This window comes from Nannobrachium achirus, assembly GCF_963921795.1.
Source record: "Nannobrachium achirus genome assembly, chromosome: 7".
Classification (NCBI taxonomy): Eukaryota; Metazoa; Chordata; class Actinopteri; order Myctophiformes; family Myctophidae; genus Nannobrachium; species Nannobrachium achirus.
In genome coordinates this window covers 38,903,054-38,917,824 of record NC_137816.1, presented here as the reverse complement: position 1 = coordinate 38,917,824, position 14,771 = coordinate 38,903,054, and the positions used below count along the sequence as shown (strand labels likewise).

The 14,771-nt window shown below is 43.5% G+C and overlaps 1 protein-coding gene across 12 annotated transcripts in view; it reads left to right on the top strand.

Moving 5' to 3' along the window:
* The window catches only part of tjp1a (tight junction protein 1a), an 80,197-nt gene extending 70,435 nt beyond the window's left edge, over positions 1–9,762 (top strand). For 4 of the 12 annotated variants that reach the window (XM_080730823.1, XM_080730832.1, XM_080730822.1 and 1 more), the window contains 9 exons: positions 452–1,321; positions 1,537–1,619; positions 1,852–2,028; positions 2,200–2,309; positions 2,578–2,837; positions 3,981–4,135; positions 4,792–5,009; positions 5,733–5,837; positions 7,931–9,762. In XM_080730823.1, coding sequence (XP_080586949.1) covers positions 452–1,321; positions 1,537–1,619; positions 1,852–2,028; positions 2,200–2,309; positions 2,578–2,837; positions 3,981–4,135; positions 4,792–5,009; positions 5,733–5,837; positions 7,931–8,025 — 2,073 coding nt within the window. In that variant the 3' untranslated portion in view covers positions 8,026–9,762. Of the gene's footprint in view, positions 1–451; positions 1,322–1,536; positions 1,620–1,851; positions 2,029–2,199; positions 2,310–2,577; positions 2,838–3,980; positions 4,136–4,791; positions 5,010–5,732; positions 5,877–7,930 lie in introns of all 12 variants that reach the window. The other 8 variants (XM_080730831.1, XM_080730826.1, XM_080730828.1 and 5 more) reach the window with 3 other exon arrangements.
* The last annotated feature ends 5,009 nt before the right edge of the window (positions 9,763–14,771 follow it).

Genomic DNA, 14,771 nt, shown 5'->3' with positions numbered 1-14,771 from the left:
CTTTTGGCCCTCTATCTTTATACCTTCTGTTTGTACAGTATGCAAACAGTGTGGTTGTCTATGCTATTGTATGAACAAGAAAAAATTTAACCCATTGTCTATTATCGACTTCTATTATTTTTTAATTTGACTGTTAAAGTGGAGGTGTTGTGGTTTCTGTGTAAATTGTCTGTTACTTTATTTAAACTATAATCTATCTGACCAGTAACCCCTCCCTCTCAGTTTCTCTATTTCAGGTCTTTCCCTCATTCTCTCCTTTCCTTTTCTGAAATTAATTTCACAGACTTGTTTTTAATATTCACCTTGTGTCTTCCTTTACCTGCATTTTTACATTTCCTCTTTTTCATGAAATGTTTTCAGTGTGTTGGTGCATACAACCCCAGTTATTGACTATTCTTCTTTTCTTTTTTTGTTTTGTGTTTGTTCTGTTTTTGGGTGTGTTTTTCGTTAGATGTTCCAGAAGGATCCATACATAATGGAAAACCCAGGGAGAACGGGCCATGGTATGAAGCCTGGGACGTACGACCCCCAGCAGGCGTACCACCCAGACCAGCAGCCATACAGAGATTATGACCACCCGCCCAGTCGCTATGACGCCGGCAGCAGCGGAGGTGGTTACCTGGAACCAAAGTACCGCGCCTATGACTCTCACCTGCCCTACGAGAACAGTGTGCCTCACTACGACCAGCAGCAGTGGAACCCCTACAACCAGCCTCCCCCTGCCTCTTCCCCCCAGGGTTACGACCCTCGCCTGCCCTATGGGGACGCTCCGGATCGCCAGTACAGCCCTCCTCAGCGCTACGACGAACCCCCGCCTCAGCAGGCTTTCGACGGGCGGCCTCGCTATGGCAAACCGGCAGGTACGGCGCCCATTCGCTACGACGAGCCCCCGCCTCCAGGTCCGGGGTACGACCTGCGACCGCGCTACGACCAGGAGCCGCATCCGGCTGCCTACGCCCCGGCCCGCTCCCCGGACCCTGCGAGCCAGCGGCCCGTCTACAGCCAGGGACCCCCACCACCACAGCAGCAGCAACAGCACAGAGGTTACAAACCCCAGCAGTATGACACAGCTCCTGTAAACCCAGAGCCCAGTCCCACGCCACCTCCCAAAGCAGAGGCTCCCTCGCCTTCTCCTGTGGACGCTGTGTTCACCGCGGCTCCAAACAGCCCCCTCCCATCGCAACCCACAGAGGAGCAGCTGCCAGAGGATGACCCGGCCATGCGAGCCCAGTCGGTCCTCTCCCGGGTTAAGATGTTTGAGAACAAGCGGTCCGTGTCCGTGGACCGAGTCAGAGAAGCGGGCGATGCGTCTGGGATCAGGGTACGCTGCTTGGCATCACACAGCGCTAAATGGCACCACAGTAAAATCCTGGGGGTTCATTTAACACCACTGTAACCACCTTGAACCCTTAACAATCAGTTACACATTCATAAAAGAACACTTTATACCACAGTAGACAGTTAACAAATTGCTTTGTTTGCCGGGTCTTGTATTTCTTGTCTTACTGACCATGTTGATTGCCTTTTTTGCTGTAGGCTGCAGATTTGCCTGTAAAGCCAGGTGGAGGAATCCCCAAGGCGAACTCACTAAGTAACCTGGACCAGGAGAAGGCCTTCAGGTAAGCCACCAACTTCTGTTCTGTCAGCTCCCCCTGGTGCCTCAGAATGGTACTCTTATCCGTCTTTCAATACTAAGCCCGTATGCTGTGGCCCAAATGATTTGTTTCTAACGGATATCTCTGTGATCCTAAATGCAGACTTTTTAAATTTCTGCTGCGCTAGTCTCACCACATCTACACTCTTGTTTACCATCTCATACCCTCCTCCGCTATCACATCTCCCTGACCATAGCAGAGCCCCGGAGCCGCAGAAACCACAGTCCAAGGTGGCAGAGGATGACGTTGTTCGCCCCAACCATTACAACCCTGATGAAGATGAGGAGTACTACAGGAAGCAGCTGTCTTACTTTGACAGGCTTCAGGCCGGCCCCACTAAACCACAAGCCCAGTCTGGATACAATTACCCCAGGTCAGTGGTGTCAAAAGTACTCCAATGTTTTACCTAAGTAAAAGTAGCAAAGCAGCAATAGGCCTATAGAAATACAAGTAAACGTCCGGAATTCAAAATGTATGATGTGAAAGTACAAAAGTATTGGTATCAAAATGTACTAAAAGTATGGTATGGTGTCATGTGCTACAGGGCGGAGTCTGTGGAGAAAATAAGTCCAGTGGAGAAGAGATACGAACCTGTTCCCCAGGTGACCCCTGCTCTTCCTCCAGCAATACTGCCCAAACCCGCCTCATCTGAAGGTACACATTGTTCCTTTGCATTTAAATCAATCAATAAATTAACTTCAAATTTCTATACATTTAATTATTTATAAAACATAATGACCAGAAGACTGACTTTAACGTATGCTGAGAGGTAATCAATTGTTTTCCAGCCGTGCTTTAACAATCATGTGCACGTGCTTAACGTGTGTGTGCGCGCGCACGCACGCACGCACGCACACGCGCACACACACACACACACACACACACACAGGTACAAAGTGTGATCCGTGTGTTTCTCCAAAAGCTAAACCTCCAGGCCGAGAAGACACTGTCCAGAGCAATTTCCTGCCTCACAAGAGTTTCCCTGAGAAATCTCCGGTTAACGGCACCAGCGATCATCTTCCCAAACCATCCACTGGCAACGGAGCTCCACCTGCTTCCAGCTACAACCGCTACGTCCCCAAGCCCTACACCAGCTCTGCCAGGCCGTTCGAACGCAAGTTTGACAGCCCCAAGTTCAACCACAACCTGTTGCCTAACGACAAGCCGGAACTGGCACCTAAGGTACGCAGTAGAATAGTTATTACACAGTTTTCCTGGCAAAACGTTAGGCAGAGGATGTACTTATCATGTGCACGTGCATATATCCAGCTCAAACAACCCTGTCTATGTACTTATTTTGTTAATAAAACTTAAATGAAGCTGCCTTGTTTACAATGTAGTTGAACATAAAGGTAGATTAATATAAAAAAATGAAACATACATGTCGGCTTGCCTTGACATGTTTTCCTGCACTATGACTATGCTCTTTCATAATTCCCCTCCACCTCCTGAGGTTGCACTGTGCTTGTATTACTTTCCAGAACTCACCCTTTTGCCCCAACTCACTAGTAATCTGAATAATAATGTTTAAAGGCCAGTAATGATTAGATGAATGACTGCACTGTTTTGGACATGCATTTTAGAGTGCAAAGGATTCACCTGTCGGAACACAGCCTTGAGATCTCAGAGCGATGTCTGGTAATACACTCCATATGAAAAGCTGCTGCAGTGATATTACTTTGCGTTCTTCTCTGGTTGCGCCTTTCTGTGTGTACTCTGCTGATGACGATGAAACGTCACATCAGAATAATACCGCCTTTGCAGGTACAAATAATAGAAAACCACAGAGCATAGCGCTTGTGTTTTTACGTACCAACAATCTTTATAGAGTTTTGTCGAGGCAGCATAAACTTGTCATTTTGCCAGTAAGCTATATACAAAAGGAGTAGTCAGGGGATATTAATAACACCTGGGAATAAATTCCTTACCAAACGATTTCTGTATATTCTTTCTTTTTTTTTTTTTAGCTCAAGGAATGTTTTTCGTGCAAAACAAAGGCTTGCAATGGATTCAGAATAATTAAAACACCTAGTTAGACCCCTCACATCCCACTTAATGCAGATTCTTTTTCCCATTATGGTATAGTGTATAGTAAGTGAATGAGACCCAAACTTAGCCTAGCGGTTAAAGATTATGCTAGGGATTTTGAATTATACTTTGTTAGATGTCTTACTAGACACCTTTTACGAACACATTGGTGAAGAAATTGTTTGGTAAGGACTTTATTCCCAGCTTTGACAGGTATTCTGATAATATACTAGAGTTGGACCCAAGTAAGCTAAGAGGGAAATAATCTCTCATCTACCCATGTTTTGAACAATACAGGGCCCAAGTCCCAGCCCAGTGAAGCCCCAGATTTCTCCCCAGCCCCAGAGCACAGACCCAGACAGTGGCCTGGACACCTTCACCCGCACTATGGACCACCGTTCCAAATACCAACACAACAACGTTAATGCTGTTCCCAAGGCCATCCCTGTCAGGTATGTGTGAACACATCTGCATCTGTGACCAGTCACCCATATGACCACATCCCATTCAGTACAGAATGTCAGCTATAAACTAGGGCTGGACGATATGGTGATAAATATCGTCTCCACGATACGATGTCTACACGATATGCCTTTTCGGAGATATCGTATGTATCGTGATACAATGAGGGAGCATTATGAAAATCCTGTTGATTTGTTAATACAGAGATTCATTGCAGAATCCATTTAAACCTGCATTTTGGTCTAAATCAGTAGGTTCTCAAACTTTAAAATGTCAAGGTCTCCCCAGTGTACAAATGAAACTTACGTGTCCATTTGGTTTCATTTGTATACTGTCAGAGTTACATACTTGTAAGGGTCAAATTTAGACCTCCCAAAAGGAACCCAGAGAGTCCCTGGTCCCTATTTGGAGGACCACTGGTCTAAATGGTCTGTTACTACTTTTTCTTTTAGTTTTTGTTACGTTATAGGTGGTTGTACTGTTAAGTAACTTGAAAAATAACCATAAAAACCAACATGAAAAATACTATGTGATATGATTGTGTATCGTGAATCGTGATACAGCTCGGGAAAATATTGTGATATTGTATTTTTCCATATGGTCGACCCCTACTATAAACTCCCCTGTCTGTCTGTCCGTCTGTCAGCCCCAGTGCCCTTGACGACGACGATGATGACGAAGGCCACACGGTGGTGGCGACCGCACGTGGCATCTTCAACTGCAACGGCGGGGTCCTGAGCTCGATCGAGACGGGCGTCAGCATCATCATCCCACAGGGCGCGATCCCTGAGGGCGTGGAGCAGGAGATCTACTTCAAGGTCTGCCGAGACAACAGCATCCTGCCGCCGCTCGACAAAGAAAAAGGTAGCGAAACTTTGATGGTGAAGGCAGAATGCAGCAGATCAGATTCTTTCTTCTACTTACACTATAGGATGTCTGCAGTCATGGCAAGCTACTTTTTTATATATTTTTTTCCTGCTCAAGTCGTTGGCTTCACTGTTTTCTAAAGCCCTTATATTTCTAGTGTTTGTGTCTGCCGTTCTTGTGTTGAGAACTTGACAGCACTTGGGCAGGAAATAGAAGGGTATTAGTTTCATGCGCAATGTGATGATGTCACTTGTAGAAGAGTGACACAAACAAACAACACAAACACAGACTGAACGTGATTCTGAGACAGTTTGTGTTTTAAGTTTGCATGGAACAAATCTTCGTTTTAGGTTCTGGCGGAAGTTGTCTGTAAAGAGCTACAGCTGTCACACAGAGTTCATAGACAGTTTGTTTTGTGGGCTAAAGCTATTACAATGGACGTTAAGCGGCAGGGGAAAGTGTTAACTTGGAGGACAATGGACCAGAACGTCATCATGTATTCACTTTTATTGGCTGACCCGTTTCCATTGCACTGATGCGCATTTAGTTTTTTTGACAAAGCCTCAAAATCCAGCTCCTCCAAGTTTTTGCCAGTAATGAAAGTGTATTCGAATTTTGAAGTGTTTCCATTTAAAGATTTATGCGTAAAAGCCTTAATGCACAAAAAAACGGCTTTATGGAAACGCAACTATTGACACTGTCCTGTGTTTGTGTGTCTAGGAGAGACCCTGCTCAGCCCTCTGGTGATGTGTGGTCCCCACGGCCTGAAGTTCCTGAAGCCGGTGGAGCTGCGCTTACCTCACTGTGCGTCTATGACCCCTGATGGTTGGTCTTTTGCTCTAAAATCCTCCGACTCCTCGTCGGGTACGCTGTCCTCTTTCTGTTCTTTTGGGGTCTTCTGGGATGGCTGTGTGATAAAATTGATGGCTGTGGGTCACTTTTTTTTTAAAAACGATGTTTCCCATAGAATTGATTTCCTTCCACTTGTTGATAAATGTAGTGCCTGAAAAAAACAATTATCACTTCACCCTGAGGCTGGAAATCAATCTAGTGGGAAACCCTGTCTTTTCACTGTTTTATCATGATTTTTGATTAATCATTCATTTATTCTCTTATTGACTCCATCAGTTCACCCATTGAGCACTGGTTTATTTCATGTGGTATCGACTCTGTTCACCTGTTCATTCATTGAGCACTGTTTTATTTCATGTGGTATTCAGATCAAAAATCTCACTTTTCATGGCTTTTACATGCTCAATTGATGGCATTTCCCTCTTGGTTTAATTTTTTCTCCGTCACCTCGTCACACTTTTACACTGTTTCTGTTTAACATGCATGCCTCAGCAAACTCTGTCCTACACCGCTCTGGACTTCCATTCACTAGAAATCATGCTGCATGCTCTTCTACTACGATTGATTTTTTTCACATGGCCACCCAGACCTGAAGAACCGCTTTGGAGATGTTCCTGGCAAGGGAACACATAATCATAAAAAAAAGGAAATAAAAGTGCTTTCTGGGGAAAGCACACTTCTTTTTGCACACCTACATGGTAGGACAAGTGTGCAGGAGTGAACATCCAAAAGCCAATCTTAGCCAATCAGGATGGAATATGGAAAATAAATGTTTATACTTTTATAAACATACAAGTGTAACAGAACCATTCACACCGTTCAGTGGATAGAGGACTCGAGGAGGCTCTCCATGGGAAAACTCATTGAAGTCAATATCGATGTTGGATTCTACCTTTCCTCTTTCCTTTCTCTTGTGTGTTTCGTCCCCTCTTCGTAAAAACAGTGGTACATTTGGCAGTGGCCAGGATTAGCTGCTAATTAGCCTCATTTTAAGGATGAGACTTGAAGGAATGAAAGAGACGGCAGCCCACTCTGCTGTCCTGTTGAATTGTTGGAGGATTATCAAGGCTGTCCTAATCCTCTTATTGTCAAACAAGGCCACTTTCCAGTTTTCTCCTCGCATCCCCTCTCCCCACCCCCCCCACTCCTCTAGCTCTCCTTTACACAGTAAAATCCTGTGTTCATTTAACTATTTTAATTAGTTAAATTTTACTGTGTACACCCTGACCCCTCCCTCTAATCTTACCACCTCCCTCCCTGTCGGCCTGGTGAGGACCGATAATTCGTAACGGTACAGTATTCATACTAACAGGGTTTAAAAACATGCAAAACAGTTAGATAGATGTGTTATGATGTTATGACACTGACAGCATGTGTAGACTTGGCAATAATACAGCCCATCGCCTGATTCTTCCCTCTCTCTTTCTCTCATCAATATTGTTACCTGCATTTAGTGTGATAATTGATAGGGGTCCTACCGGTCTAGAGCAGGGTTCCCAAACTTCCATGCCAAAAGCTTCCAAATAGCCCTAGCCTTTGGCTGTGGCCCCCTTAATGGTGAAATGGCTTTTAAAAAAACAACCCCGAAAACTGCCGACCCGAAAACCGCCTGTCCAACAAGCTCACAACACAACACATAACAATATGCGTTGTGACATGTTGTAGATCTGCTCTTTTTTTTTTATGTTTTAATTTTTTGGAAAGTGTTTGACTAATGACCTGCCCAAAATAGGGACACCAGATTTAACGTGTTTAAACGGGCACAATAATCTGTGAATTGAATTTAAAATTCTGCAAATGTGTATATATATACTATTGTATAGTAAGTATAGTGTCATGTGTGCCAGATGAATGCATGGAAATGTGAGTATTATTGTTATGGATTTTCTGTTTTGTACTCTTGAGAACTCTGGGAGTGCGTTCTCTTTTTGCAACTGCATAAATGCAGCGTCTTTAGCTTTCTCATTACAAGCGGGTATAAAGATGCATCCAGCTGGTTTTCTCCGTGGTTCGTTGAGCGTCCACTGCCTACTTGTATTACTCACTCCTCCTCTGTCCAACCTCAGGTGACCCTAAGAGCTGGCAGAATAAGTCTCTCCCTGGTGACCCCAACTACCTGGTGGGAGCCAACTGCGTGTCCGTGCTCATCGACCACTTCTAAGGACAGGCCAGCAGGTGTGATGTTACTGAATGTCAACCCGCGAAGAGGAGGACAGAGCCACACCACACACTGAAATATGAAGAAGCCCCAGTCAGCCAGTGCTGTGTACTCTACTCTACCCATAAAAGACTGCTGATGATGACTGCTGATGCTTATTGTTCCAAGCTGTGCTTTTAAACTCTTCCCCTGTTCTGAAGTGTCGATGTAAAACAGAACTCTCTCAAAAAGACTCTTTAACCGTTGATGGAAATGCATGCCCTATGCCACTGAAGAGTGTGTTTTACATAGCAGATCAATGGGTGTTGAGGCCATACCATTCAAGTAGACATACTTAACGATTCATGTTGCTGTATTTATACTATAAAATATATGCATACAGTATATATAGTAGTATATATATCCTTGTCAATTTACTAAAATCGGATGAAGGAAATTACCAGTTCACATCAATTACCGGTTGTGTTGCAGCTATAACGTGTGTCTGACTATAACGATATACTGTCACAATTTGTTACTATTCAGTGAGGGAACTTTTAATGAAGGTATGAGAATAAAGTGGGGTAGGTTGTGTTGAGAATGGCAAGTGATTAAAACCGGTGCTGGTAATGTGTGTAAGTACTGTATCTACAGCGAGATGTGTTTGGAAGGTGTTCGTTCCATGATTCAAAGAAGGTTTGGTCAGAGACTTTAAAATGGTTCTTCCTGCCATCGCGTGCTCCTTTCTTCCTCTCTTGTCTTACAGGAATATCCTGAGTAGCACATTTTTACAAATTATAAGTTACTCTCAGTACCGCAAGTGTTGCTGAAATACTTTGATCTGCACCAGAAGTGATTCCAGAACTCCACTACCACAACTCTTCTTCCAGCCCGAGGGAGCTCTATGCATGTGCTTTACTCAGGTCCACAAATCTGCTCAGTTGTTTCCTCAAGTCTCTCTCTCACTTTTTCCTCTGGCACTCACACACAAATAAGCAGCGATGCCTTATCAATAGATTATTCACTTTTTTTCCAGAAGAAAAAATAAGTTATGATAAATTATGGAAAATGAAGTTTGTTTTTCTTCTGCCATTGTATAAATGAACTTGGGTATAGCACACAAGAACAGTCGATAAAGGTTAACAAAAGTTTGCTCTCTTTATCTGCTATGCATATGACTTCGGAAAAAAAAGAAGGTATAATAAATAAATAAAAAAAACAGAAGTGGCTGTATATAAAGCTAGCATATTGCCTTGGTTCTTTGTTTGTAAATGAACTTTTTGTATGTCTTTGTTATTTTGTATAAAACCTAGAGAAAACATGTTTTAAAAAAGTGGAAAGTGGACATGGTTATCTTTGTATTCTGGTTATACCCTTGAGCCTTGGAAATTGTAACAGTAAAATGCATCCACCTTTTTTTTACCAATATATTCTCACTATAATGGTCACAAAAGGTCTTTTTATGGTTGAACAGCAAAGTGCTTGGGTTAAATGCGTTTAAAACATGCTCTTTTTCAAGGGTGTGCTCTGAAAGTGTCCCCCTCATTGATTTGTGATACTGGATGCTGTATTGTGTGCCCTTAAATGTATTTTTGTACTAATAGACAATATATTATGTATGGCACACCAGTACTATTTTATTTTTATTAGATATAACACTGCTTTAATTGAATATTAGCTCTTCACGTGTGGCTGACTTTTTTTTTCTCTCTTCTGCGACACAATTTAAAGAATACCACTGTATTAATTAATAAAATCATTTTTAAAGTAGAGGGTCTCTAAAGTAAATGTGCTTTTTGTTACTTGTACTCTGGATTTTTATGCTATTATATTTCTTGAAGAGTTAGCTGTGTGTGTTTGAGGCAGAGTGCAATGTCGTCCTCCTGGTCTTTCCTTCATTGTTTGATCTATTCCAAGGGTCTTCAACAGGGGGTCCTCAGAGTTACTACAGGGGGGCCTCCAAATCTTTGTGTGATAGAAACCTTTTTTCTCCTTTTTTTTATATTGACCACCTAGTGTCCATATTCTGAGAACTTTAGCCAAAAATAGCAGATCTACAAGCTCACAAAGCTTCGCACTGCGAGGCGTGAGCTTGTACATCGGCTATTTGGTGTAGAGGGGGGAAAAGAGCAGACTAAGTACAGAGTGAAGGGTCAAATGTATTAAGTATTGAGTTTCAAGTGGTTAAATATCTGAAAACACAAATTGACATGAATCCAAAATACACTGATGATTGTGCTGTCAAACAATCAAACTATATGGAATCTATGAAAGGTTGTGGGGGTCCCTGCTTCATCTCTCTCTCAACTAAGGTGTCCCGGCCTGAAAACGTTGAAGACCCCTATTCAATGCTGTCAGGGTTAAGAGAGGGTGACTTTGCTGCAGAATTCCTATTCTTGGACATTGCAGCACTAAGCACGCAGTTCCCGGCTTTCGCCGCTAGACGGTGCACAAAGCTCTTACATTTAAAACTGCGCAAGGACCAAGGTCAGAAACACCAGCTCAGTGATTTTCCAAATGGGTCCTTGGCTTGAGAAGGTTTGAAAAGTAGCTTAGTCTACCACCACGAATGGAATAAACCGTTTAAGGCACACGCTTTAGGAGGTGAGGTGACATGGAGATAAAGAGACGGAGAGAGAGAGAGGTGGATCACATACAGATCACAGGCCACTGCATCCTCTGCATGATGCTTTGTGTTGAAATGTTTGTATTTGGCTGCGGACCCCCATCTGAAAATATGTTGTGCCAGGGACCCCCAGAAGAGAAGATTTGTGTTAAAAAAAAATATATTAAAAGATTATAAAAAAAATCTTCCAAACATCTGATTAATTTTTAATTTATTTGTAATAGTGTAACAAGGTTACTATTATAGTTTTATTTTAAGGGTTGAAATTCCACCAAATCCTAATTAGATCCACTGTTCTATTCCAACTATGTAAATACCTGTACTGTCACTTTAAGAGTCCCTGCAGTAGAGAGCTAATGACGTCACACAGCTGCGCCTGCTTCTCAGTTCATGCTAGATCCACTGAGAGGAGGAGGTATGCTGTGTTTACTCTGTCAGAGTTAATATGTTTATTTAGTTTTGCAACCAATGATACACAACAGTATGCAACTATAAATGCTACCATTAAGCTTGTGATTATGCAGAGGTGTCTTAAGGTTGAATATAAAGTCTGTGAATACACTTTTGCAACGTTTATAGAAGACATGTGTTTCCCAATGTCACAGGGTTTCTGTGTGTGCAGTAGCTGAACCTTGTGTACCTGGAAGACTGCATATTCACACAGTGTGTGTATTTATTTTGACTGTACAGGTATGGTTATTTCGTTTTGTGTTTGTTTGCATTTTCATTGTACTATTTAATTATGTTGGAACTGGTGTGTGGTTTATTATTATTATCACTCATATTTCATTTGGTTTGTACAGTATATGAAATGCACTTTTGCTGTGATATATACAATGTATTAGATGCAAAATGTATATATGTGAGTTCATGCTAGATCCACTGAGAGGAGGAGGGTTTCTGTGTGTGCAGTAGCTGAACCTTGTGTACCTGGAAGACTGCATATTCACACAGTGTGTGTATTTATTTTGACTGTACAGAGCGCCACCAAACCACTGCCAGTAAAAGTGCAACCAGCAGCCACCTGTGGTCCTTGTCCCTCCTTTCACCAATACCAGAACACAACGCAGAGGTCATCAGGGGTTAACGGATGTGCAGCCAGCCAGTTAGACTGTAGAGCTAGGCACACCCGTTACAATGGTGCCGTGACCCGGATGAAGTCAGGGCTTTTTGTCAGGCCCACTGTGATTGGATTGATGCAGCGGAGACCAGAGCTCTATGCTTGACCCAACATGTCCAACACCTGTCAAGTGGTCAGGAGGTATTGCCCATGTTCTCTGCCCAGGAGCTACAGTTGGGTCAACAACAAGACCCCACCATCTCTGCAGTGTTGCCCTTCGTTACTGCTAAGAAACGGCCATCCAGGCGGGAAAAGCATGGTGCTGACTCAAAGGTCCTTAGATTGTTCAAACAATGGGAGAAATTGGAGGTCCGTGATGATTGTTTGTATAGGGTCATGAGGGATCCTGTGTCCAAGCAGAAGAGGTTCCAATATGTGCTGCCTCAGAGTCTAAGGGACACAGCATTGTCAGGCCTCCACGATCTAGCGGGTCATCAGGGCCAGGACCGTACTCTCTCACTTGCAAGACAACGTTTCTATTGGCCTGATATGGAGAAGGATATACGGGCATATGTCAGATGTTGTCGGAGATGTGTGTTTGGGAAGTCGCCAGAACCTGCTGCTCGTGCACCTCTGGAAAGTATCAGGAGCTCTGCCCCAATGGAGTTAGTGTGCATGGACTTTTACTCAGCGGAGGACAACAAGCAGCGGTCTGTGGATGTTCTGGTTGTCACTGACCACTTCACCAAACTTGCCCATGCATTTCCTTGTGCCAATCAGACAGCAAAGCAAGTCGCCAAGAAGCTTTGGGATAACATGTTCTGTGTTTACGGTTTTCCAGAACGGCTACATTCCGATCGTGGTGCCAATTTTGAGAGCAACTTGATTGCAGAGCTTCTCCGGTTGGCGGGTGTTGCAAAATCTCACACAACGGCCTATCACCCAATGGGCAATGGCGGGACAGAGCGATTCAATCGCACTCTGGGCAACATGCTCCGTGCACTTCCCCTTGAAGAGAAGCACCGGTGGCCACAACAGATTCAGACCCTCACGTTTGCTTATAACGCCACTGTTCACGAGACTACGGGTTATGCACCCTTTTTCCTCATGTTTGGGCGTATCCCTAGGCTGCCAGTGGATGTTATGTTCAAGCAGGTGCTGAATGACGCTGACGTAGCTGACTATGACTCATACGCCAAGTCTCTGCTTTCCTGCTTGAACAGCGCTATTGAAATCGCACAGAGACACTCTTCCACTGAGCAGCAACACCAAGCCCAGCAATACAACAAGCGGGTCAAGGGAACTTATCTGTCCGTGGGGGATCGTGTTTTAGTGGCAAATAAAGGGGAACGGGGGAAGAGAAAGCTTGCTGACAAGTGGGAGGACAGAGTGTACACAGTTGTTGGTGTGAATCCCAGTATTCATGTCTACAAGATTCAGGATACAGAGGGACATGAGAAAGTTGTGCACAGGAATCTCTTGCTGGGAGTCAACTTCTTGCCTCTCCCTGGACTGGATCGGGGCGAAGATGCCCATGTTACTGATGTGTTATTTGACAGCGAGGGGTCGGATCAGGATGAGACGGTTTCGGTGTCTGGAATACCGACTCAGCATGACAGCACACAGGATTGTGAAGGGTTGGATCAAGAGGAGAGTGACAGCAATTCAGCTTCGATGTTGAGTGTGCTGCCTCAGGATGATGTGCTTTTCACCTCACCCGAGTCTAAGGTGATTGATCCGGAAGGGCTGACCTCAGCCAGCCCCATAGACAGTCCTGCTGGTGCCACTGCTGACCACACATTCATCCCGATGACACAACATGCTGACACTTCACTTCATGTTGACACACGTGCACACACTGGGGTTGATAACCAAGTCAGAACACGTACGGGGAGGTTGGTGAAACCAGTCACCAGACTGATTGAATCTATGATTCAGGAACCTTTGTTGATGGGGATTTAAGTATTTGGAAATGCTATGATGTGTCAATTTTTTCTTTTTTTTCCTGGGACTGTGTTTTGTTTTGGGGCATGTGTAAAAGTCTTCTGGACATTTTTGGAGGGGGCAAGTGTTGTGTGGCGTACTAGGCGTCGCATTTAGCTAAGGGGATTCAGAAGCCTGTTAAATGTTTCTTCATTTCCCCTGAACCTTGTATGTGAGGTAGCTTCTCAGTTGACAAAGGAGACTAGGTCTTTCTTTTCGCTTGTGCCAGTTGATGTCATTTGAAGACTTGTTCTTGTTATCGTCCTAGAGGGTCTTGTACAATAAGGATGTTGGTGGATTTCAGGAGGGGTGAATGTAACAAGGTTACTATTATAGTTTTATTTTAAGGGTTGAAATTCCACCAAATCCTAATTAGATCCACTGTTCTATTCCAACTATGTAAATACCTGTACTGTCACTTTAAGAGTCCCTGCAGTAGAGAGCTAATGACGTCACACAGCTGCGCCTGCTTCTCAGTTCATGCTAGATCCACTGAGAGGAGGAGGTATGCTGTGTTTACTCTGTCAGAGTTAATATGTTTATTTAGTTTTGCAACCAATGATACACAACAGTATGCAACTATAAATGCTACCATTAAGCTTGTGATTATGCAGAGGTGTCTTAAGGTTGAATATAAAGTCTGTGAATACACTTTTGCAACGTTTATAGAAGACATGTGTTTCCCAATGTCACAGGGTTTCTGTGTGTGCAGTAGCTGAACCTTGTGTACCTGGAAGACTGCATATTCACACAGTGTGTGTATTTATTTTGACTGTACAGGTATGGTTATTTCGTTTTGTGTTTGTTTGCATTTTCATTGTACTATTTAATTATGTTGGAACTGGTGTGTGGTTTATTATTATTATCACTCATATTTCATTTGGTTTGTACAGTATATGAAATGCACTTTTGCTGTGATATATACAATGTATTAGATGCAAAATGTATATATGTGAGTTCATGCTAGATCCACTGAGAGGAGGAGGGTTTCTGTGTGTGCAGTAGCTGAACCTTGTGTACCTGGAAGACTGCATATTCACACAGTGTGTGTATTTATTTTGACTGTACAGAGCGCCACCAAACCACTGCCAGTAAAAGTGC